Source organism: Lupinus angustifolius, chromosome LG11 (assembly GCF_001865875.1).
Source record: "Lupinus angustifolius cultivar Tanjil chromosome LG11, LupAngTanjil_v1.0, whole genome shotgun sequence".
In the NCBI taxonomy this organism is placed as follows: domain Eukaryota; kingdom Viridiplantae; phylum Streptophyta; class Magnoliopsida; order Fabales; family Fabaceae; genus Lupinus; species Lupinus angustifolius.
This window is the reverse complement of record NC_032019.1, coordinates 3171632-3199209: the sequence shown is the minus strand read 5'-3', so window position 1 is coordinate 3199209 and position 27578 is coordinate 3171632. Positions and strand designations below refer to the sequence as shown.

General features: G+C 35.1%; 1 protein-coding gene across 5 annotated transcripts; it reads right to left on the bottom strand.

Annotated features, from left to right (window-relative positions):
* Positions 17–25714, bottom strand: LOC109360353 (protein SABRE-like). 5 transcript variants are annotated; one of them, XM_019605168.1, is made up of 23 exons: positions 25350–25711; positions 23486–23597; positions 22282–22548; positions 21712–21977; positions 20954–21164; positions 18818–18988; positions 18641–18718; positions 16190–16441; positions 12414–14525; positions 10059–12096; positions 9690–9787; positions 9000–9356; positions 8695–8813; positions 7387–7633; positions 6582–6806; positions 5980–6119; positions 5509–5581; positions 4033–4134; positions 3780–3962; positions 3220–3549; positions 2947–3114; positions 2259–2628; positions 17–493 (listed from the first exon to the last, which is right to left on the bottom strand). In XM_019605168.1, exons 1-23 carry the CDS (start codon positions 25418–25420, stop codon positions 387–389), a joined length of 8097 nt encoding a protein of 2698 aa, XP_019460713.1. In that variant the 5' UTR covers positions 25421–25711; the 3' UTR covers positions 17–386. The 5 variants fall into 5 exon arrangements, 4 of the variants coding, with proteins under 4 accessions (XP_019460713.1, XP_019460714.1, XP_019460715.1 ...); XM_019605169.1 differs by lacking the exons at positions 23486–23597; positions 25350–25711 and adding an exon at positions 23339–23451; XM_019605170.1 differs by lacking the exons at positions 22282–22548; positions 23486–23597; positions 25350–25711 and having other exon boundaries at positions 20954–21047; positions 21119–21164.

Genomic DNA, 27578 nt, shown 5'->3' with positions numbered 1-27578 from the left:
AGAAGCTACAGGAATATACAACCGAAAAATGTTTATAGAGAGAAGACATGAACTCAAGGTTCTTGATCACCAAAAGGAAGAGAAAATACAACAAAACGAGATGGATGCAATGCTCTATTACCAATGACTGAGGTTTGCCCAGAAGGCAAGAATACACAATGAATAAAAGTTAGCAATAATGATGTATTGTCCAAATGTTGAGTCCTATGTTCTCTTTACATTATTGGCATCCCTCTTCTTAAGTCTTTCCGTAAATGCTCATTTGAGGTACCTCCTGATTGAGAAAGAATGTTTGTCAAGATATTGCATCCTTTTAGTCATTTTAAGAATCAGATGAAAGGTGTTTCTAGTTCAGCTGGAGAATTCTTTAGATAACTAAAACATTTCTATTCATCGAAACCGTCAAAGGATGAGGATCCACTTGAAGAATCACTGTCAAATGCAATGTCTCCTGGAGACAGTGGCAGTGGTTCACTTTGTTGCGAGGGTGAACCTGTAAAAGAATGACAATTCACTCCTCAAGTTATAAAGTCAGCAAGAAAAGATTGGAATAGAAGTGATAAATCAGATAGATCAGACAGTAAAGTATGAAGTATGGTGTTTGACTCAGATTTATTTTCAAATGCAAGACAAATTTCACCAAATACCGCATAGCTATGAAGTATTTAATTTTCAAGCCTAAGCTAAATGAAGACCTCCATCTATTTTCGTAGCAAAAGAAGTGGAATTCACACTCCTTCAATGTTTTAAGATGGAGAGTAGTGTGCTTTAGGTACACTTTCATAATAGCCTCGAAGAGGAGTTACAGCCAGATAGGAAAAGTATTGTGCGCTTGCTTTAAGGGTTAGATTCAAGAAGCCAATTTGATCCTAACTTAGGGTGTTGAAAGTACTAAAATAAAACAAATATATAACCACAATTGAAAAAGTGTAGGATAGACAATCATAGAGGATATAACATGTGGAAAACAATTTAAAACTTTAAATGGCAATCCTGAGGTAGAACATACTATTTTTGTTCTATTGATACTAAATATGAGTTCTAATATGTAGAAACTTGAGTATATCAATCTGAATCCAATGAAATGATATAGAAACAGTGAATTAAGAGTCCATCATGCCTTACTTTCTACTCATATATCCTCCAATTCAGATAGGAGAATTCCCTTTGATTTTTTTGGTGCACTTCCCTGCAAGTCACTTTCCGAGTCTCTAACTCACACTAACCATCAAACCATCTAATAACCACCTTTTTTTTAATTTGTCGTGGGTGAGACTCGAACGGTGAGACTCGAACCCATAACCTACTTCACTTCTTTCCTTAAACCCTTCACCCCAATCATCAGACCACCTTATGACTCCCCGTTTAGCCATCAGTACTTAATAACATACCAAAACAGCTCTTTCTTAGATCTTGTTCACCAACAATAGCCCATATAATGGAGAATCTATTTGGGATTGATCATGAGCATTGGGTGTATCCTTTCACCTTGGCGCAGTTTCTCATTGATCAATTAAAGGTTTTAGCCAGAATTAGGAGGCTGACCTTAAGGCAATAGCTGCTTTTGCAGTCTTTGGTGTTAGAGATGAACACACATATTTTTAATTGTCTTGGTTTGAGGGGACTGGAGGGAAGGGGAAGTAAAGAGAGGGATTATAATAATCCCTTGTTTGGTTCAGAAATTTAGAGGGGAGGGGAAGGAAAATAATGATCCCTAAATCCCTTCATCCCATTTTTGCTTTCCCCCAAAAGTGGATTTTTTTAGGGGAAGGAAAAGTACTAAAGCGTTTTTTAACTTCCCCACTCAACCAAACAAGGGGAGGGAGAATAGTGGTCATTTCTCCTCCCCTCCCCTCCTCTTTAACCAAACCAAACAAGGAAATATATTTTCCCTCCCCTCCCTTTCATTAAAATCCTCCCCTCCTTTGAACCAAACACCGTGTTACGTTTTCAGAGGATAGGATAGTGTTCATGTATTCTCTTCGGTGCAGGCTCATGGTTGTTTCAAGTGAGTTTCTATAACTGACCAGTAAAGAGATTAGAAACTTCATTGCATTCCAGAGCCATTATGGCTAGTTATTTTTCCCTGGTCATTTTTCTTTGAGGAGGATTTCTTATCCTACTCATAATATATTATCTCCTTTCTTGCTAATAATTATTATTCTCTTTTATCTTAATTCAAATTAAAAAAAAATTGTCCACAAATCAATGAATATTTAGTCAAAAAGCAATAACATGGAAGTGACACAAGAATAAACCTTTTTTTCCTTTGTTGTGGAACTTCTTAGTGTGACGCTTAATAAGCTTTTTAGCTTTCATGATCGTGAGCTGCCTAGCAAAAGGAGAGATCTCTACATCATTTTCACTCAAGTCTCCTTGAAAATCATTCTCTTCTTCGCCTCTCATTGTTCTGAGCACAAATGCCTTTGCTTTGCGTCGTTGTGTATGAAATACTCCTCTAACAGATGTTACAAATCCATCACCTGCTCCATCATTTGGACGCTTTGGCCAAGTTGGTGGATGCTGATTAGATTTTGCTGCCTGGCTTTCATTGTCAATATTAAGGTCAATTTCAGGACCACTAGCCGCAGTGGGCTGACTCTGACCTTTGTCTTTAAATTTCTTAACCTACATGATTGCATGACAAAAAGACATTAAAATGAATTGATTAGAAACAGTTAAAGATTCTCAACTTGCAAACCACTGCAACTAACATAATACGATTTTATTAGTTGGCGAAGGACACTTTAAAGGGAATCATAAAAATAATAGTTTCACTCAAGTTTGTTTTAGAATGTTCTTATACATTTCCAGAGGCTGGTGAGAATGGCACGTATGTCTACAAATGAGAATGGCACGTATGTCTACAAATGAAACCACCAAAAGTATATAGACATTAACAATAAAATGAAAGGAGAAAATAATAAGTTATTCATCAGCTATCACCTGCATTCCAGTCACAGACTTTAGGACTCCCCAAATGATGTGTTTCTTAACTCGTGAGAACAGTCTTCGCCAAGTCCCAGTAAACTCGACTCGGTGAAACTGATCCATCAATAATTTCAGATCGTTCACAACAAATCTTTGCCCTTCATACGTCACCAATAATTCAACCTACAAGAAAGAATACATAATATTTACCTGAAATCTGAATAATTGAAACATAAGTCGCAGTAGTTGACAAGTGTAAACTTCATTGTGCGGTCCAAAACTAGCTACCTGACTAATTTTGATGTCATGAAACTCCATCATCTTTTGTGGCCTAGATCTCTTCTCTTCCTGTGATTTAGCCACCTTTTTTTCTTCATGAGATGAACCACCAGCTTTGACACCTTTGGAATCTTTTGATTTAGTCTTAGATGCCTCATCTTGTTTCTCATTAGAGTCAAATGGGACTTTCTGAGGGGAAGGAACACTTTGTAAGACAAGTTCATCAGCTACAGATTCTGCCACAGTCTCTTCCCATGTTCTGTCAGAAGAAGATGTCCTTCTCAACTCGGAGGTTGAACCAGTACCGGGGTTTGGTTTGGTATTTTGTGCTTTGGATGCCTGCAAGAATGTTAGTATGTTACCAAACTCCTTATAATAAATCTATTTATTATCTAAAAATATCATAAACTAGGATAACAAGAGATCAAAAAAGGAAAGAATCTATGTTCATCCCCAGTTTCCCAACCAATACAGCAGCAGCAGCAGCTCAGCGTTAGCATCCCTGATGCTATTAATATTATTACTTGATAACCATATATAGTGTATTAGACAATTCATCGAAGTCTCACTCGAGCTGAATCAGCAGGGACAGAAGGCTGACTGGACGAAGGAAATAGCATTGATGTGAAGGAAGATTTGGATGAGGCCTCGGACTCTTTCTTGGAGTGACTGCTTGAAGCAGAGGCTTCATGGACTGATGAACCTTTCTTTACACGCCTTGCACCAGCTGTGGTTGAAACCTTCCAAACCTCCTGCATAAATAATCATTTAAGAGCCTTGGTTGTGTAAACAAGTTAACAAAATTTGAAATTCAAAACTAACCTGCCGGCGCTGTGAATCTCGTTCTTCTCCTGGGAAGAAATATCCCCACATCATTCTGTACATCGCCTCTGTCAAATAGATCTTTAGGGGATATATATCCACCTATAGTGTAAATTATTTTGATTTTAGGAAACAAACTGCAAAAGTCTTGACATTCCAAGAAAATATATCATAAATAATATTCTATGTTGAGCTCATTCCTTTTGTACTCAATATCAACAGTTCCCCAGATCTTTATACAATGGATAAATGGAATATCATTGGTAATGCAGTGCTTAATCAGCATTACTTTTTTTAGAAACGGTTATTAGCCTAACCCTCCAGGAATGCTTGACCATATTGATTGAATGGTAGCCCCCACCCCCACTATCATGTTAGATAAAAACATAATCCTATTCTGGTTAAAGCCTTGACAACTGCTTCTTGCATGACAGAATAATCTTCTTCTATGGAACACAGGAAGAGTAATTTCCATTGGAAAAATACACCACACAAGTACAAACTCACATTGTAGTATTATAATAGTACCTGTATTGCATTTACCGTAATTGAGGGGAAATGCAGCAGATGTGGCGGCAAACCCACAAGTGTAGTCTCAATGGAGTTGTGGACAACACAAAAACCACAATATTGGGATTGTTATTGCAGTTCCCACCTAGTGGGGTCTAAGGAGGATACATTTAAATTGTGGTTAACAATTTAAAACCATCATTGTCATCCTTATTTCTTCTAAAATTCTATGAAAAAGTGAGCATAAATTCCCCATATAGCAAAGAAATCTAGACAGTGAAGATTTAGCATTTTCTGTCTATATTTATAATTTACGAGTAAATACTCATTTCAGTCTCTCGTATTTTTCGACCTTACCAATTTGGTCCCTCAAAAATTGAAAAACCCAAAATGGTCCCAAAAATTTTTAAATGGTGGTCAAATTAGTCATTTTTAGCATGTTTTACAATACCTGATAGGGATTAACTTGACCCTAAAAAGGACTAATTTACCCGTATTTGAAATTTGTGGGGGCCATTTTGGGCTTTTCAATTTTTTAGGGTCATTTTGGGCTTTTCAATTTTTGAGGGGCCAAAGTGGTAAGGTCGAAAAACATAAGGGACTGAAATGAGTATTTACTCTAATTTTATTCTTCCTTTGCAGCCTTTGTTGAAAAAGTTAACCAGGAAACTTTATTTCAAAAGACACCAATCTTAATACTACTTAAGAGTCTATCGATGTATAGAAGCTACTGATGACATATTAATGTGCAAGCTTTAAAATGTTAGTGCCATATAAATCCATTCTCATACTACTTTCAAATCCTCAGAACATAGCAAAACTATCAAATTACTACATATGGTCTCAATTTTAAGCAATTTCCATTAAGAACAAGAAAAAAATCCAAATTAGAGTAAGAAGGGATGAATTCAATTGTTCTGTATTCGACTTTCCTACTTTTAAGGACCAGAGAAAGGAAATCCTTACCTGGAAAAGTTCAAAGGGAGAGCTTCCATCTTTTGGAGCTCCCTGTCTCGCATCAACTCGAAGCATCACTTTTCTGATGGAACATAAAACGAAACAAACATCCATTATGAAGATATCCAGAAGATAAGGAAAACACCAAAAGAAAGTAGGATTTAATATTTTCTATAAAGGTCCAGTATGAAGATGGACAGTTTGTCCTATACTAAGTGCAGTTTCGATATAGTTTAGTTATACTATCCCATGACTGATGTGGTAGATCTTTTTTTAATACTTCATTCCTTTTCTTTTGCATGAGAGAGAGTGGCTGTTAAAGAGAGTAATGTGGAGGGGGTGATGAACTTGGACTTAAAAACTAATCAGCATATATAACCTACCTCAACAATTAAGAAATTGACAGAAAAGCAGTAAATACCAGAAAATCAACTTGGAAGCACCAATAAGATCAAGAGAAGACCAGAAAATATTACATACTTTCCCCATTCAGCTGGGGGATTCCATGCTGACAAAATTGTATCAGACTTGGCGTTAGGCAGGCAGTTCTTGAAAACAAGATATTTTGTTGTAAACTGAGAAATGCCTACATCCTTGTAATCTCGGTCGAAGTCGTAGATCTGAGTGGTTGGTTGAATGAAACTGAATTAGCATACTCTTGCAAATTGAGATGAATAAAATTAAATAAATTATAACTGTCATAAAATTACAGACTAGAAAGGAACTACCATGCTTGGGCATGAGGACAAGGGAAAGAAAGAACAACTGGAAAAGATCACTGTAACGTTTTCCTTTGTTTCCCATAAAATTCAGGAAAAAGAAATCCCCAGATTCAATAGCTACTAAGGTAGAACAAGACTATGAGATGTGTTGAAATGCCTTCCATATTCTATGGAGAAAATCCAAATCTTAAAGTAGGAAACTATTATAAACTACCTAATAAATATGAAACCAGAGTTGGTATATGATGTGAGACATTAGTTCATACTTAGTAAGAAAAAAATGTTCAGTGGTCTCACTGAGTTTTTGAAGGAAATACAGAGAGAGGGGAAATAGCTTAAGGTATGCAAATTATTTCGTACCATGTCATTAATCTCTGCTTCAGCAAACGATTTACCATCAACAAGCATGCTCCAAACAACTTTGTTAATTTGCAATGATATGCGCATAGCATAGGAAGGACTTTTGTGCTTCTCTTTCTCCATTAGCCGTTGCTGTGCAGCTTTATGCATTTCCACCCTTAATGCTGCATATGCTTCCTTTCTAGATATTTTTGCACTTACAAGTTCTCTCTTTAGTCCTTGGACCTGCCAGTGTTGGACTACTTTGGTTACATGTGCAAATTTGTCATATACTAAAATAAGCATTTAAAAACAAAAGATAGTCTACACATCTCAAAATAAGTTTGACCAGAAGGTCATAGTGATAATATTCTAGTTGACACCTTTAGATCTTACAAAAATAGTCCACACATGTCAAAATAAATTTGATCAGAAAGTCATAATATAATATTCTTGTGGCAATGTAACTAATGAGTAATGAGTAGAACCATAAATTAATCATGATATCTATGAAGTTAATTGATCAAACCAGACAATGAACTCAATGTCGAATGAGCCTCTATCAATTTATAGTGTGTGATTACAATTAAAATAAGGCTACAATTCTAATTCCAGAGGTTTTGGGCAAAGGGACAATGCCAAAGATTTGGGCATAGACATTACTTCTAAATTGTAAGAGATTAGAGATATTCTTTGTGGCAGAGCACTAGCCCGATTTCTTTGTGGCAGATAGAAACACCAGAATTTAAAGAACAAGCATATATAATTAGATTCAAACCATAAAGTCACATCATTTTAAATAATGCTTATACGATTCATTTCTTACCAGAAGGGCTCTTCCACCAAATATCATCCACAAGTCATCTTCCTTTTCTGGAAGTATATCTCCAGAAGTGTCATTCCAAAGAGAAAATTTTATTATATCATTATGAATAAGCTTTTGATTCCTCTCTTTCTTTTCGAGGTTGATTTTTGCAATTTCCACCTCTTCAACACCATCAGGAACCACCTCATCTGCTTCCTCTTCAACTTCCTCATCTTCAACAGAAAGTGACAGGCTATTTTTTCGAGCCCTGAGTTCTTACAATATACTCAGTTAGACGACTTTTCATGTAGAAATAGAAAATCTTGGGTTTAAATTTTTAAAAGGAAAAAAGAGATTGCTGCATCAAGATAATGATCATATAATTTAACTACCTAGATTATCTAAATTAAAACCAAACCCATGAATAAGAAACATCCTCACTGATAAATAATTTAACAGTCAATGAGCAATAAATTTAAATAGGAAACTATTCTAGTGCCAATAAACATAACATTGCATTGGGTCGTTATCCCCAATAAAGAAGTATCAAGGTTGATAATATATAAAGGTTAATGCTGACTATGCAACTTGGCCATGCCAAATAACTAAACCAACAAAAAACTATTGTATTATCAGTGTCAGTTTGTATCAATTGGTATCATCAGACCTCCACACTTAGGGAGCCCTAGACGGTTTTGAGATGAATGGAGGGACACTCTAGAGCTGATCGAGAAGTTGATGGATAAATTGAGACACAAGTTCTCAATCATCAGTGCAGGTTGAAGATTCAATGTGTTTAAAGTATATACTGCTTATGGTTGGTTTATCAACATGGTCCTATGGTATACAATTGGAAGAAATGATACGATAACAAAGGATGAGCCTTGCATGGGAGAAAATGGAATATGTGTGACTCTCATTTTGAGATCTGAATGGTAACGCCCCTGCACATGTGGCAGGTGGCATGATAGTGTTAAGGTCAATAAGTGTAAGAAATAAGGGAAGAAACAAGAGGAGGTCAACAATAACTCAGTTTAGGATCAACGTATTGAAGGAAGCTATTTCCTCAAAGAACTAGACTAGTAGTATAAATTTTCACTGTGTTTCTTTCTTATTTCAATTTCTGGGTAATATCCCAGTTTTCTGCAATATCCATGTGAATTTCTATCAAAATGATACTGATCCTACCTGTGTAGACATTAACAATAGAACTTCGACTATTTGATATAATAAGTGATATAAAAATACATTCAGTGTTTAAAGAAGGTAAGCAAATAAAAATAGATTTATATTTTAGAATAAGTAGAAAGCAAGAGGGATTATCAATACTTTGGAAGGCGTGCAAAGAGAAGATTGCTCAAAACATCCAGCATGACCTGAAACTGACGAGATGTCATTGTTGCTGTTATATTATGAGAATTGAACGTGAGCTCCTTCAAGGGCTTCACCTGAAGCAGAAAGTTAAAATATGGATTTGAAACAGAATATTGACCACCATAGCCATGACAAATGACAACCAGTACTCTTTTAAGAAATGCATGTCTAGGAATCCATGCATCTACTAAGAAAATAAAATCCAGACATAGATATGATGATGGGTTAGGATATCCATGACTGTTATAAAAAAATCCCACCTTCAGTTCTGGAGTACCCCCTTTGTGCCTTGTGTACCGAAAGTACATATCACATGGCATAAAAACTCTCTCAAGAAGAGCACCAGTACGCATTACTTTTGGAGAGCCTCTGCGAATTTTGGGAAGCCACTGCACTCCAGCCCCAGGATCAACATCAGTTGGCGCAACATGGGCCTGAACATGCTCCAGCATAACAGACAACTCCATTCTTTTCCATGCAATTTCAGGTTCGTATCCACCACTATGTACATCTTTAGTGCCAACTGCTTTTTCAATCATCTCATAACCAACACGAAGAACTGAATGAAACGACTGTGCTAAAGCACGTCCACTTGCAGCAGCAAGCAAAAACCGACCCTGTATAAGTATGAATACATACATAAGTTGGCACACTCTTTTGCAAATTTCATCTGATCAGACTGATCAAATAGTGATGTGTCACAGGGATAAAAAGTAGAACACTGCATCATAATATTGGCATTTTTCTGCAATTTATGAATAAATAAAGTATAACAGATGAAATAAGAAAAGGGGAACCAAGTTCAGGTGTGCCTGACAGAAAAACTTTTCTATAGTAGACATTTAGACGTGAGTTGGGGGGCCTGACACAAGAAATTATTATTTTTGAAAATAGAAGTTTCTACTTTTAAAGCTCAACTCAAAATGCACAAGTATTTTTTTCAAACTTACATTTGCATCTTCGGAGTGAAGATTAAACTGTGGTTCAATAACATTCACCATGAAGTGTCGAGTCCCCTCCATTGAATCATCTGTATTTTCATTTTTATCTAGCAAAAGACCAAAAAGGGAAATAACAGAGGAGGGAAAAACTCAGTAAAAATACTTCAAGAACAAATGGCATTTAACGAAATAACTCAAGGATCTACGGACATGCGAGAAAGTACTTATAAAAATGGTGCTTAACAAAAATAACTCAAGGATTTAGTGACAGACACCATATTATGTATTTATTTGTTTTATATGGTACAAGTCTCTGATCTAATTTGCATGTCCAAACTGATAGCAGATGCCACAATTTATTGAAGCATATGAACATACCAGGTGGCGAGTTATCTGCCTTAACCAAACTTGGTGGGGATGAAAATGATCCAGAAGTTCCGACAGGCTGAGCAGAGGGAGAATCTGAGCTGTTGCCAGTGAGAAGGCGCTTAGAAACATCGTCTTGGTGGATTTCAGGTCCACCATCTTGATTGATTACAGCTCCACCATCTTGATTGATTTGAGCTCCACCATCTTGATTGATTTCAGCTTCACCATCTTGATGGGTTTTAGCTCCATCGTCTTGATGGGTTTCAGCTTTATCATCTTGATGGGTTTCAGCTGCATCATCTTGTATCACTTCAGCGGCATCATCTTGATGGGTTTCAACTCCATCATGCTGCTTATTTTCCTCAAGTAATTTTCTCTGTGCGTACTGCCGGGAAGGGGAAGGCTTGGGAGGTGCAGCGGCTTTGGACAGACCAAGAACCCAGGAACAAATACCATCTCTGTTTTCAATAGTCCACAAAAGCTTGAGACCATAGACAAACACTCGCTGACAATTGTCAGCTATTACCACATTGTACCCGTCGTCATCACTTGGGTCAGACTGCATATTCTCATCAGCTTCGCTCTTATTTCCAAACTCTGACCGTGCACAGGTCATCTCAACATTTCGTCTTCCTGCTTCTTGCCAGGCTAATAATGTAGCAGGATCAGCCTTGGGAGACTGTCTTCTTATAGTAAAGTAATCACATGATAACAGAAACCCATCATCACAACTTTTCTGTGTCATGCAACCTTTTTCAGGGATGATTTTGTCTTCAGATACAGGTTGTGAGGATTTCGGTGTCATGCCAACTAATTTAGCAACACTGGTGCAGTCCTCTTTATTTAAGAAAACCTTGGGCATATGAAGGTCAATACCTAGGTATACAAGATCAAGAAGGTCACGCTTGCTTTCAAAAGTAAACTTTTGCTTTCCCCTGCCAAAACATAATTCAAACTTCAGCTTTGTCATCATGAATGTCAATCCTTTTGCTGGATCATCATCATGTAAGGGCATATTCTTTATACAGGTTGGTGTGGAATCTATACGGATCATAAATTCAGTCATCACTTTATCTAGGGAAAGATTGCCTGATCTGACAATTCGTGGAACTCCAAAACGAGGCCAACGGGAGAAAAAACGCAATTTATGTGGAGGAAGGTAGTTCAAGTTCCAGAATCTTACAATCCATGCTAGATCATGAGCACCAAGTTTCACTGTAGGGGAAGCAGCTGAAACATCATGAGCAATGCGAGTAGGATGCTGTGCAGTACCATCCCCTTCAATGCTATCTCTTGCAATGGAGGATGGGGACTGTTTTTCGATTGAAGGAAGAAAGGAACTAAGAGATATGTTCCATCGAAGGGACAGAGAAGTGGATCTGAAGGGATCAAATATTTTCTCACGTGGTTTCCCCTCAATTGGAAGTGCAAATAAAAAATGATTCAATGGATTGCCAGAGTCACAATCCCAGTCCATTGTAACATCAACAGTAAATTCTGGGACTTCCAGAAATGCACTAGAAACACCTGTTGGAATTTTGGAACCACATTTATTTGCCAAACTCTCCAAACTACTCAATAAAATCTTGAAATCTCTGGCAGAAAGAATAACACGACCATCTGACTGGTGAATTTCCATAGAACTGCTCGTGATTAGAAGTTTATCAAGCTTTTCATAAGGATCCGTACTTGCCAATATATACCATCTAGTTTCAGAAAATAATAAGGAAATTTTTCCATGGATGTAATTTCTCATGTCATCCCACCATGGCAAACTCCGCTCGTTTTTCGGTGGAATAATAAGTGGGCCAGGTTTCTTAACACTTAGATTAGCCCTACGTAGCACCACAGTGAAGGCATAACTGATATCAGCAAAAACTGGTTCATAACCCACCCCAAATGACACTTCGCCTTTCTGAAAATGTAATGGCAAATCTGAGTATGTCTTCATTGGTGGAGTGGTACCGCTAGCTGATCGAAGCATGCACACCTTTCTCCATCTCCCAACATAGACATCTTGGCGCATTTGAGGTTGAAAACTAGTTGCCTAATTCATACAAATAAAAGAATAACGACCAAAAAATATTATCAGTCTGGTTATTCTGTTCGTCCCCAAAATAGGGTAAAATAAAAAACCCAGTAGGCCATTTTGAGTAACTGGTTTCTTTCTTTTAAAAAAGAAAGAAACAGGAAACATATACATTCATATGGATATGTAACAATCAATTATTGACAGGATCAATTCCAGATCATGATTCTATATGTTAGCTTTATATTCTTAATTGAAGGATGACCACAATATGCAATCAACATAAATAAAACGATATATAGAAGAATGACAAAATTAGCTTTCTTAATATTTACCTGCTGAGCCAACACAATACGACCTTCACATTTACCAGAACTTGCAGATAAAAGAGGAAATGTGTAATCCCGAAGCTGTATCACAAGAGAACTTGTATTTAAGAGAATGTTTGACCCGAACAGTCGGGAAAATGGTATATCATTTTCAAGACAGGCAGGATCAAGCTTCTTAATAACTTCAATCATCCCATCATCTCCACCGTCAATTTTTGTCAAGGTTACATCTAAGTCTAATGCCGATATTGAAAGAAGAGAAGACCTTGAAGCACTAGGTTTGAAACCAGCTTGAAAACCATCTTTACAAGCACCTGACCCTTCAGATAACACTAGGTTCTGGCATGCCTGGTAATATGATCGGAATGAACGTCTATAAAGCTCTTCTCTCATGGATTCAATAGTTGAAGAATTACTTATATCAACCTCAACATCATTAAAAATAACCTTTCTTTCTTGAGAAGAATTATTGGTGTCATCAGTAGATTTTGGACCCTGATTAGCCTTTGATATAAATTCATCTAGAAAGTTCAACCTGACAACCAACTCACCAGCTTCCTTCTTCAACAGCTGATAGTGTTCATCAAGCCATCCCTGCATTGGTTCCTCTTCAATATCAAATGCTAATTTGCGTATGAAAAACTTTACGCATCCAAATTTTACTGAACTGGGTTTTTTAACTTTAGAAGTCTCTTTCTTCACAGGAAAAATCAATTTAGTCTTGGCAGCAATAATGAGTTTCAAAGCTCGCAACATGTCCTCAAGGGCATCATCGATAGCACGCAATTCCAATCTGAATGGCAAACAAATGTGAACATTAAGACCTTGAATTACCCAATCCCATGTAGTGGCTACAGGTCCCTTTGCATCCGATGCACAAGTAGATTTACTAGGAATTCGTGAAATTTGCATCCGACTACTCTTGAAGATTCTGGCTCCATTAAAACTAAACATGAGTCCTTCGAAGAGCAATCCTATAGAAGCATTCTCAGAGAAAATTGATTGCACCTGAATCATAGCATCAACTCCATCTCCAAGCTCAGCTGACAAGGTTAACATTTCCACATCAATAGCAAAAATAGATGCTTTCTTTTTCTTCTTTTCCAGATGCCCTGATTCTACAGTAGCTTCATTTTTCCTATTAGCGTCTCTCATATTAGACAGATCTCCCAGCTGTTCATTACCACACTCCTCAAGCTTCTTACTGTGTACCGCTAGCTTCAGCTGGAGGACAAGTTCAATTAGTGATAGATGTACATCAGGCTCCCACCTCACATTAATGTCAGTGGAACTGAAAAGAGAGCAGGCAGCATTTTCTCCACGACCACCCGAGCGCTGGACAAACTTAGCATTTTGAATATCAAATAAGTCCACCTTTGTTACAGGCCTACTTTCTTCCATATATTCCTGATAGATAGATCTGGCCCTTTCTAGTTCCATCTGAGTGGACTGTTTCTCCTTGTTCACGCACAACTTAAAATGGCGGATTTCAAGAGAGATAGAGTACTTCAACTTCTGGTATTCATTAGAGACAGTGGATATTATGCTTGCAGTGCGTGGGGTACCATCTGCTGACAAATCTATTATAACTCTACCGCCCTGTGAACCATAATTAACTCGCTTGGGATCTAGAACATCTGTATTTTCCAATCCTGTCTCCCCCAATACATATACAGAACACAGTTCAAGATTGCATTTCAAAATTTTAGTTCCTTTCCCTGAAGTTTTTGATAAACGCCCCTGGCTCTGAGTTGATTTTTTCTTTGAAGCAGATAGTTTTTTCAATAGAGCTTGAAAGGGTATCACTGTTGATATTAATGATTCTACTCGTTTGAAGGTTAGATAAACACCCATGCCAGTCACGTCAACTGATAAACCTAGCATACACCTAGGACCATCTTCTGGAGAAGATTTCATGTCCTTTTTGCCCCAATCCAAACTAACCTTTTTGATATGAATAATGGAACCCGAATTTGATTCCACACCAAAAACACTTTCATTCAGGGATTCTTGATATTCATCAGGCGAACGGAGATTTAATTCACCAACTTCAACATGTACTGTAGTCCCCATATTCGAAATATTGTTTGCAAACACATGTGACGACTGTAAGCAACCCTGGATTTGGAAAGCAGTAGATAGGTTCTTTGCAATGAATGTCTTTACTCAAATATTTAAATAACATAGAATCACAAAAAGGTCTAATAAGGACAACTTCATGCAAAACAATAGAATGTAAAGAATTAACATTGGAGATATAATGACATAAATAAAGGAATTTAAAGATCCAAACAAACCACCCATAGATTTCCTATGATGGGAATCATCAATTAAGTATCATTCCAACAAAAGACTCAAAAACAATAGCTGTTTACAAATATCTATCTCTTCTAGAAGTTTATAATGATTGAACATACATCTAAAATGCATGTTGTTGAACATACAAATTAAGAGGCAAAATAATAATAATTATACACCAGTATGTTCTATTCAACATTTAGACCCATGGACAGCCTCCATCTTCACCCCAGGCATTCTTTTTTAAGGTGTCAGAGACAGTAACATGAAAAACCTAGAAGTATGGCTGCACAAAACCATAATATTCAAGAAATTTTTATAAATGATTTTTTTGCTAGAGATAAAATTGAGGAGGAACAAAGGTAGTGCAGGATGCACTAGCATCATGAAAGTATAAACCTAATGATTAAATGATTTTAATATTTAATTTACTTTTGATTTCAAGATGATGTGTTCTATTTGAACCCTTACTAAAATTAGGATGTTTTAGAATTTAGAAAAAGTTTATGAGTATTCTACTTTCTTTCATCTCAAAATCATAACACAACCAAAATATTAAGACGACTTGATCTTTAAGCTTATGTTTTTTATGTTAGTGCATCACTGTGTATTGCAAAAAGATATCCTCTCAAAACAAAGACACTAAAAATTCAAAACTCAGATATTATATACTAACTCTTCTTCAGAATAGTTTACTAATGCAGACTCTTAGTTTCCAATTGTTTACAGTAAAATCATCAGAGCAAAATTTTCAGGTTTCAAATACATGATCTGTTCAGGCTAAATGTCAAAAGAGCAATTAGATAACCTCATTATGCTTTTATCCTTTTATTCTAGCTGTTCTTTCTATTATTTATTTTTTTGTGGGGTGGGGCTCAAAGATATTTGATGAGCTCTCAGCTCTTTTTGGCCAACATTGCCAAGAATGAACAGTGATATTTACAGACATATTTTCAACACTAAATATGAACCTAATACTTCTGTCAAAGACCAACTCTTTTAAAAGTCTAAGCTATTAGGTATAGAGGAGTAAGAATTGGTTTTATATTTCTCATGGTGCCCCATCACCAAAGAGCCCTTTGGCCTCGAAGCATGGACAATGGTGACAGAGCACAAACCCATCTCACCATGTGCAGAAATTTAATTTAGCTGTGAAGAATGGAGCAGCAAGGATTGAAATTATAGTCACTTAGTCATAGACTCTCTAAATACCATGTCAAGGACCAAATTTCCTAAAATCACAAGCTGTTGAAATAGTTAGTCCTTAAAAGTTCAAGTCACCATTGCAGACAAGAAATCTAGCAGGTCATTTAATTTAAAGAGTTAGAACATGTAAAAATCACATCATAAAAAACTTGGTTGTACATTAAAGAATGTGAGAGCTTTAGCATATATTGAAAACAGCTTCCAGGATGAATGCCACAACTTTCTAACACTTTTGGCTCACAAAATAATGACAAATATGCAACTTTGCAAATACTTACATGATACACTTGAGTACCAGCCAAATTGAAAAGCATTATTGTCATCTCAGGAGCTGACACGTTGCATGTCCACATGATGGGCTTGCTTTCAGTTGATTGGGGTTTTACAACAGCAGGAGTTTCTTCCCGAAGTACCACTTTTTTCTTCTTGGACCCATGGAGAAGCAACCAAGGCTTTAACCTGCTCATTATGATGTTGCACTGTAAACCTCCAAACTTGATCTCAGTTTCAGCTCTAACAGGTGAGAGTGGCTGTAGAACCCAAAAAAGATGATAAGTTGGCACTTGGCACATATTATAATAATAAAATGGCGTATAATTCACAGTTCCTAACTAATGAACAACACAGTAAGATAATACAAACTACAAAAATGGTTTAGCTGGCATATTCAGTGGAAGTAAGAGTTGATAAATGATGAAGATTTATCTTCGTTTTAGATCTCTGGGTCAGAGAATCTAGCCGATATGTTTAAAATTTACGGTTGGCTGGATTCTCTAATACTTGGATGACTTAAAACATTCAATCTGTACATAATTTAACAATGACAGATTTCAATCAATCCATTTTAATAGAATGGAGGGATAGATTTTTTTTTTTTAATTATCAGTCAAAATTACTTTTAAAAAGTACATTTCCAAAAAATTGTTTTCAAAAATCATGTAAAAAACACTTCAAAAATGCTTTTTAGAAAATCACTTTTGGGTGATAAATCAACCCATCCGGATTTGGGAAAAGTGACTCTAGGGCTCGGTTATGTTAACGTTCTATCTCAAAAGCAATTGCCAATGAGAAAAGTATTCCAATAGGTATTTAAACTATGTCTAGGAGAGTGAGGCTTACAACGTAAGGTTTACTTCCCAACAGGCTAAGGTTGGGATATTGACTGCAAAAAATAAAGTGTGGAGTTTTTTTGGTTGATAAAAAACACAAAGTTTTGGTGTTTTTGGGTTTGGTATTCAATGGATATTTTGGTTGGATCATAATCCATTCAAATTCAACTTTACCGCACAACTAGAAGACATGCAATCTTATCTGAGATTAAATGTTGGATGGTAAAATGTCAACAAGAGAATAAAATTCATGTTAGTGAAGATGAAAATGTTGCATTAGGGAGATGTTGGAGTAACTCCTATTGTAGAAAGTATGGTAGAATCGTGCATTAGGTGGTTTGGACATGTGTGGAGAAAATCGTTAGAAGGCCTCATTAATGAGAGTAGATCAAATTGGGGTTAGTCCAATTTTTAGAGGAATAGGGAAACAAAAAAAACATAGATGAAACGATTGAAAAATATTGAGAAATCAATGTTTTGTCATTAACATAATTTATAGTAGAGCATTATGGCATCATTCGATCAATGTAGCCGGCCCCACTTAGTGAGATTAAAGGTTGTATGTTGTTGAACAATCCATCCAACTTTAGAAATATTCACTGGATCTCACTCATTAGTTTAAGTGGATTGATTGGATGAAAATAATTAGCTATAGATTTGAAGGATAATTGACTAGAGGATAATATTACCACCCCTACTTACTCTATAAACAATTTGTCTTGACACAATGTATCTTTTTCTTATCCCTAATACACTACTGAATGTTTGGTCATCATTCATTAGTTCTGCGAGCTCATTTATATCCTAGGAATAGTAAGTGCGACTCTTGCATTTATTACCAACAATTAGGTTAATCTAGGGATAGAAAGTTTGGTTAATGTGGTTGTGCTTAAAATCCCATTCTGCATAAACATCAACCTTTATTGACTTAACCTAAGACATTAGTCTAGTTGATGGGGTTTGATTGGGTTGGTTCACCAAAGGAATTTGGGTAACCACTTAAGAGAAATCAATCTTCAACAAGTGAATTAAGATAAGGATAATTAGGTTTTCGGTAATTCAAAAGAGTTCTTTGACTATGAAAAACCCAAATTTATAATTGGATGAAATTGCGACCCTAGCATATTTATTTTTGTCAGAGCCTTTTTTTAAAGTGTTTGTTTGTCTAAACAAAACCGTGGATATTTACTTGCTTTTATTTATTACTTCTATGTTTATTGAACTTATTTCATGCCACGCACGAGTCTAAAAAGTTGTTAACTTTGTGATATGGTAACAGACAATCAATTCCTAAGGATGATACTTGATTATGGTCATTTCAATATGTTCCACACTATCCAATAGACTTGTTATAGGCATGTCAAGGCAATGAATAAATTTATATCTAACAGTATCCTTGCATGATAATTCATGCATAAAACTACTCAATGTGTAGCCCCTGAAAAAGCCTCAGCTGGTTATTAAAGGTCATAAGACTTCAACAAGTTCCTCTATATAAATCGTAATTTACAACTTTATTTCTTTTGATGTCAAAAGATCTTTCCAAATGGGAGTGAACACAACAGAATACAAATTTTACTGACATACAAAGTTGCCTAGTGTGGATTGCAAATAACATACCTGTACTGAGACACGCACAAAAGAGACCAAATCCACCTTCAGTATCTCTAGGATGGAAGAACCAGCTTCTCTAAGAAGCTGTAATATCAATGGGTAAACAAAAGTTCTTAGTAAGAAGTAAAGTGGGAAAGTGGAAATCATCTGCAAGAGCTTTAACAAAATAGATTGGCATCATACATGAATTTCATTAAGCTCCAGTTGAAAATCAAGTCGTGCACTCTCCCCAACATCCCCAATAGATCGTGATTTGAAGCTTTTCAATTGAATGCCTGCGATATCATTTTCAACAGAAAGACCATATTCACGATGCAAAAAACTCACGTCCAGCTTTGGCAGATAGAAGCTGACCTATAATAGCAAGTATAATTCCACAGTTGACATTAAAAGTATTATAAGTTCCTTGAATACTCACACTTTGCAATATCTAAGTTGACATTTATAACAAGATCATTGAAAAGCTAAAACTGACCAAGGAAACTAATAATCAATGAACCATGTAAAGAGCATAAACGTTGGGGAAAGACTGCACAAAGACATGTCACTATATCACACAAGCTAACAGTAAGATAAACTAATGAAGTGATGATATGATGCATTTTACTGATTAGATGGTCCAGTATTCTCCAGAATCAAAGAATATAGGATCCACTGACAGTTCTGGATTGGTTAGACTAAATGCCAATAACAATGGGGAAAAGAGGAAACTTTTGATGGCTAGAATATCTACACATAAGATTCAACTAAGTTGAAAGTTGAAGCTGATATCTAGACAAAAAAATTATCTGAAAGAAGAAGAAAAATTATTGATGAAAAGAAAGAATGATTACAGAAAGAAGGTCAATCACTGGAAAAGAACAGACCCCAGAAGTGCTACACAAGCATCCATGCTTGTATGTTAAAGGAATAAATGGGAGAAACAAAGAATGCACAGCCAGACCAGAATGTCAAACCAAAGAATCATACATAAGAATACTCTGAAAGACAGTGACTAACTTTTCATTGAGAATTAAAAGTTTACCATAAAAAGGATACCAACGACTTCCATACTTTCAGGAAGCGATTATTTTTCTTTTGAAGAGAAAATGAGACATAATGAAATCCATGTGTTTCAACTATATGGTGGAGACATGTTTATATAGAGCCAATGTAATAAATACAAAACATTATTTGCATAATTACATGATTCAGTTATAATTTGTTTAGCATGTTCATCAAATCTAGATGTTATTTACGTAGACCAAAAATTCTTAATTGATTAAGATTCCCATATACACTATCTGGTTGTTCCTTCATCTTGTTATCTTTAAAAGGAGGTGCTGTTAGACACACTGATATGATGAAAGATATTTATGGACAGCATAATGTGGTGCAAGCTTGAAATCAGTTCCTGATTTTGTTCTTGCAATACTCTGGAACTATTTATTTTAATGGAATGCTTTGTTTGGAATTTTAGGAGAGTGTTGGCTTTGCCCTAGATACTTGGACCAGTTTCTGCTGACTGCCTTTACAGGTTTTGGGAGAAGGAAAGAAGCCAAATTCTTATGCAGAGTGGAATCTATGCCACTCTGTGGTGTATGTGATTGAAGCGCAATTCTAGCATCTTTAAGGAGCTTTCTTTGGATGAGCAGCTCCTCTGGGATAGGATTACGTTATTCTCTTTGTTTGTCCTGTTCTAAATTTAATGTGTATGGATGACTTCATCTTCCTAACTCCTCTTTGTAATCATCTCCACTTCGTCTAAATAAATTCCTTATTTTATTGAAGAAAGAAAAGATGTCAATGGAGAAAACACCTATTTCAATCAAGTCATGTTATTTTTTATAAAAGAAGAAAAGTGATTAGAAATAAATATAAAATATAGGTCACAGATTTCAGCAAAATACAGAATTCATGTCTGCCTGTCCTTGTTGACAGTATGTTCTATAGCTCTAATCTCCTGATATCCTGACAAATTTAAGACCATAAAAATAATAATGAAGCATGACTGATACTGAAGATACTGTTTAAGCAAGCTTCAACAGGTGATACTTAATACACTTAAATTAGTATTATACTGATGTACTTCCATGCTGCTTATGTGTTTTCCTTTTTCTGGTGTTTGGGGAGGATATCATCCTTTGCATTTATTTTCCCTTCTCTCAGAATGTAAGGTTCCTCAACTGTGGGGTTTGGGGAAAGTTAGGTACTGTGTATGCACCTTCCAACTAAGTGGTGAAGCTGTCTAGAATACATGACCACTATACCATAGCGCAATAATGATTGGAAAAGAGGTCTTACAAAAAAATGATAATTAAAGGATTTTATATCTCAAACCTTTTCAGGAAACATGGAACTGAAGCTTGCAAATGCTTGCTGCTTCTTGGACGGCTGTTTCATGGTCGTAGAATCAGCACTTGTCCCTATTTTTCTGTCAGAGCCAGGAGATTCCAATGAACTCTTTCTTTTAACAAACAATCCATCATTCAAATTCACACTGACCTCTCCGCAAAGAATGTCCACATCCTTAATAATCAAACCTGCTCCCCTGTGTCCATAAGGGAAAATAAAAACAACTGAGAGGCTATTGAAAGATAAAAATAAAAATCAGGAAAGTCAGGTGATCCTACAATAGTACAGAATACAAAGACAAGTGATTTTTTTTCATTTGCCAAATAACAGGTCATCTATAAAAATTGTAAAGGGGGAAAACAAATAAAACAAGAAGCCTCTTTCTATGTGAGCAACAGATGATCAGCTGCAAATAAAAAAATTAAGAAGCGAGTTCCATTTGACATATGTTTAACAAAAGAAGCTTATAGTCGGTTTTCAAATTTGGGATCAACCATGAGACATTTGCATATTTAACTGCCTGTTTCTATTAGTTTAGTACACAGCTAAGAGGTGCACAGTACACCACGTGCATACTGGAATCTTCCCCCGCAGTTGAAGTTTATCCCTAGAAAACTCCGACCGCATTCAACCATAAGGTTTATACCATACAGCATATGAATATCATACACAAACTTCTCAAAACACCACTCCAACGAACGCAACATTAATATTCGAAAAATGTACATAGTGAAGAATAATACCTATCATGACCAAATTCACACGAGACAGAGAATTTTTCACATATAAAAGGAGCAGAAGACTTTTCTATAGCAGCAATAGATGCCTGGTTAGAAGCACTGCATCCTCCACCACTAAAATTAGATGACTGATCACAACTAACTCGAGGCTCACCAATGTGAACAACAATGGGAAATATTTGTACCATAACAGACAAATCTGACTTGCATCCACCATCTTTAGATATATCCACATTAAACTGCCTGATCTGAACAGTACATTTAGGTGTCTGCAACATTTAAACTAGACTCTCAGTGACCCAAAGGAGATTTTCTACTAAGATCCCGGTAGAAAGGAAAAAGAAAATAAGTTATGAGTTGGATGAAAAAGGCACATGGTGTACCAAGGTTTGTATTATTTAACAAAATACACTACATTTAATGATCTAACAGGGCAACGGTCATGTTTAATGTTATCACATTCTACACACAGTTAAACAAAGACACAGACAGAGGCCAGTATTGAATTTGAAAATATGCCAACATGTCTTTGACCAAACAAAAAGAAAATGACAATGATATGGAGATGCATACCTTCAGAACCAAATCTCTTAAACAAACTGACAAACATCTTGCAATGTTGCCTATAATTATCCACTTCCCCCTGCTTAAAACACGGGTACGGGATTTCCGAGTTTTCTTCTTCCCAGGACTTTTACTGGAAGGACCCATAACAACTTCTAAGTTGCATATTAACAATTGCAGCTTTGGATCCCAGTAACTAAAACCCACACCAAGGTTGATTGATGCATGGCATAAGCTGAGCTTAATTTCACCAATAGATACAGATTCCACTGCACCCTGTACATGTAATGAATCAACATGATATATTTCTGTGGGGCCATAGGGACACAAGTTTGATGACATAAACAAACATGACAACTCGTTAGAATAAAAACATAGGATTTTGACTAGGATCCAGAGAGTTGGCTGTGTAAAGGAAAGCCAGATCAACTGAATCAGGTTGCCTATAGGTTACTGAAGCTGAAGGAAAACTCATTGGTGGAAAAATGCAAAGAAAGACAATCAACAATTTAGGAATAGATATGGGAAAGGGGTGATTAAACAACTTTGAGCAGCATGTCACATGGCTAATTCAAGAAAAAAATCTCCCAGACAGTACACTAAACCAATGTTGCAATAAAAAAAGACCCATGAAGATGACTGCTTTGTAGTAAAGATGGAACATCTTATTTTCTGTATCAAAAAATAACTGAAACTTGTCTAACACAGGAAAAAAAAGAATAAACGGGTGAGAGGGGGTCAAGGACAACTCAATTAGCTAGCAATGTGAGAATTGAAGAGCAACACAAGCAAGCAACAAAGTCTTGTTTCAAGAAAGTTTTAACTGATTAGAAAGTGACGATTGAAAAACAGTTATCTACACTATGAAGAATTACAGAATTTAATTTGTCACCACTTTTTTGGGAATGAAAAATATGCTAAACAGAAGGAAGAATGTTGGCCGGATAGGGCATTGTAATCACCATAGCCTTCTCATTATTGAGGTGGAGGGAAATTTGGGATTTGATACAATAAGAAAATTTATATTTAAGATGAAATTTTCAGAAATTCAGAAGGAGAAAATTACCTAGTCATGAAATATGTACCAATTACCGTAATAAAATCCAATCACTATGTGAATTTCACTGCATAAAGGTGTAGGCTAATAAAACACCCCAACACCCTTCAAAATTCTTACAGAAGAATAAGGCAATGAATGAAGACAAAGAAAAACCTTTTTAAACTTCACTATCACATCTCTTAAACTGTTACATCCACCAACACGAAATCCAACAGATGCACCCAAGATCCGGCTCAAAATCCAAACCAGCAACACACAAGTAAATCTGTTATAAGATGCATATGAAAATCAAGTAAGAGGGTAGTTCAAACGCTAAGTCTATAAAGCACATACCATAATAAATATAAAGTACTGTTGACATAACACTCAATCATAAAACATATATGTAATCATAGACTGCATCTGAGCAAGAAAACACTGGCATATAATTCATTAAGTGATATAATTTGGCAATAGAATTTTGGATACTCCTTAAACATTGCCACAAGGACATCATCCCCATTGAGTACTCTTCTTTTGACAGTAGGATTTCCTAGTTCCTACTTCTTCCCACCCCTAACATTTTCCCATGATTCAGTTTTTCTTAAATCATATCATTCAGAGTAATATTATCACATCATTCACAATAGTATCAGAGTAATATTATCACATCATTCACAATAGCATCGACATAATTTATTATTTGAGTATCCCTTTTTTACTTCTATATCTAAACCTATAGTTTCAATTCCAAAGACCTCCATTAACCTCACAATGTAAGAAGGGATGGTTGCTGCTCTCCAAACTTCTAAAACACATAACACAAACATGTGGAGACAGAATCTTGTGTTGTCTACACTCTACACAACTGTGGAAGAACAGTATGACTTTGACTTCATGAATCAAGTGCAGTTGATATGAGCTATTTAATAGAAGAATATAAGAATAAATATTATTCATGAGGACACATAAAAGAACAAAGAAGATGATAGGATATCCTCAGAACTAAAAGCACAAGAGCCCTTCTAACCCTTTGTAAATCAAACATTTAAAACAAAAAAAATATCTGAAACCAGAAGCAGAAACGCCCAAAAGAAAACCTAAAATCTAAAAATATATTCTAACCAAGTGCAACACAAGTTAGCCAAAACAGCACGAATTGATACACTATTAACTATTCTTAAAACCTTGAAAGTTAATGGTTAGAAACTGCTTCAATATATGAAGGCCAAAGACACCTCAAAAGTTCTAAACAGATTACTCTAAATCTGGCGTGCACTATGACACTGAAGGAAAAGATGAATGCCATTTTCTAACCTTTGATAACACATAACACACAGTGAGCAAGAGCATTCCTTATGTGGCCTATGAACTTGTAGCAGGTCATTAGTGTTGATGCTAGTTCGAAAACCGTATTCACAACAATGTAGCCCATCTTCAGTTATCCACTCCTACTAACTCACTTTAATAGCCTAGTAACCAACAATCTCCCCCTTCAAGTGTAGAACTATACCATTGTTGCAGAACATATGGTTTTTCTAATTGTATGGCCCTCATTTAAAGCAAATTTATTTAGGCTAACAAAAAAGTAAATCCACCACAGTGATTTTTTGAGAAGCTGAAAAATATAGCTTCTTTTTTTCTCTTTTTTTGTTGTTGCAGCTTCTGCTTTTCTTAATATTTCAACCAAAACAATTGGTGCAAATGTCCAAACTCAAAAATGATTTTTTAAATCAAAACAAACATTTTTATGAAGAAAAAAATAAGCTTAAACAATAGTATGGGATTCTATTCACTACCACTCACTGATATTTGAATTCCAAACAATCAAAGCAACAATATTACAATTCAAATTTATATCAACCTAAAAATATACCACAAACATACTATATTTAAGTCAGTCAAGTAAAACTTGTTTACCCAGTGCATCCTTAACACAAGTGCATCAAAAAACAATAATAACTAAAAATCATGGAATATACTAAAATTCAACCGGAAAAACAGAAAAGACGGAAATAAATAATGGTTTGAGACTTACATGAAGCCGAGCGAGAGTATGATACAAAACAGAAAGAAAGCGAAGACAAAATTGGCGGGAAAAAGTGCCATTTCCGGTTAAGTGAAAAAAAGACTAGAGTCGAGAAACGGAGCAATATTTTAGCGATAAGGTGGAAGAGTAATTTGTGTAACGTAACTCCATGGAGGAGTGAAGGCAGAAGGAGTAGTATTTGGGAATGAAAAGAAGGAGAAGAAAAAGTGAGAACCCTAACATTACGGTGAAAGAAAAAAGGGAATTGGTGTGTGAGGGAAAGAGACTCGGTCATTAGTGTAAGATCCGATTTGTAATGAATGGCATTCAGAGAGAGAGAGAGAGAGATTGAAGAAACATGCATTCGCATTTTGCATGAGAGAGGGAGCAAAAGAAATGGAAAGTAGAATCAGGTGCCACGCGGGTGCATGAGTGGCTTCAGGGATTACATGATACACATAACAAATAGAGACTTATAAAGTACAAAATTTTCAGTTCTAGTAAAAATAGACAAGTAATTAAGTGCCTTTCAATTTTTCATATAGTTAGACGAGAACACTAAAATTTTAAAGGGGAGGCCAAATATCCTTAAATTGAACCCCATTATAAAACTCTAATAAAAGAGGGGATATTTAATTTTGGTTTCCTGTATTTTTGTCTGAAATCTTAATATCAATCTAAAGCATATCTTAAAAGTAATAAATTAAGTATTTATTTGATATTTAATAGAGAGAAAAGTGAGTATACTTATAGTGTATGAGTTTTCACTACATCACCCACAAATCATATGTTATTATTATTGATTTTTCAAAAAAATTATTTCAAATGAATGATGGGTAATGTATGATTGTGTGTAAATTATTACAGTGATAATGTATAAATTTTATAGATTTATATCACGGATTATAAAATCTTAAATTTTGGTAGATGAGGGTATGAGTTTTGACTATATTAGGTGAATTATAAAATCATATTTAATCATGGTGAATTATTAAAATAGTATATGAGTTTTTAGTATATTTATTTTATCTTTTACTAATTTTATATATCCTATCTTTGAGAATTATAGGGGATAGAGAATGAGAGATGAAAGAGTTAAGAAGTGAGAGGAAGAGGAAGGGGATATAATTTTACTAAATATATTTAGATATTTTCATATTTAAAGTTTGAGAATCCATTTCAAACTTTCATTTTTCATTCATCAAACTCCTCGGGTTAGGAATAGAGAGGAATGAAAGGAAAAATGAAGACAATTATATTCGTTGTTTGGAAATATGAAATTTAAATGGAGAATGTAAATTAATTATAATGTAAGAATACTTTTTATTTTTTAATTTAAAAATGTAATTAACAATGAAAAATGAAATATAATCTTATTAAAAATATTTAATTATTTTGACATTTTATCTTCAAAAAACTCAAATTGGGAGAACTTTAAGAATAAATATACGAATGGTTTTGGAAAATTCCAAATTTTTCCATTTTCCTGTACCCAATTCTCAAACAATGAGAATACTTTCCAGAATTATCCTTCTCTTTCAAAACCACACTTCCAAATAAAGCTTAAATAATATAAACTAAAAGGGTGGGCAAAACAGGAAAATTGATATGGCCTAGCCTAATGAGAAGGGGTGCAAACTTTTTTCCCTATTTTATTTTATGTCTAACTTTGTTAAACACAACCCTAGAGAGAATGGCCAAAGAATAAAATGGGAAGTCAATCTTAAAAAACTAAACAGTGATTTTATAATGAATATTTTCTGTATGAAAAAGTATATCACTTTATGTACTATTATTTATGATCGGTAAGAAATGTATATTATTAAATTTTTAATTTAAATATATTTTTTCAATCAATCATAAGTCATACTTACACTTTTATGAGACAATAGACATATTCCCCTGATTTATTCTACTAAATAGATCATTCAGATTCACTCTAAGCATTTTTGAGCTATTTTTTTTTATAAACTACCAGTGTACCCGTGCACTTGCACGGGTCGCTTTTTTGTTTATGCGTAATGCAAATATAATATATATATTTTATAATATCAATAAATCATGTATTGAAACATTATATTTTCCATTCATATAGGTGCAATATTAACATTGATTTTTGAGTGTATATAGAGAATATTATCAATTATAAATGTGTTTGTATAAGCATTTATTTGTTGAAATTGTGATTATAAAAAATATTTGATTCTTAAATAACTCAATAAATAAAATTCAAATTAT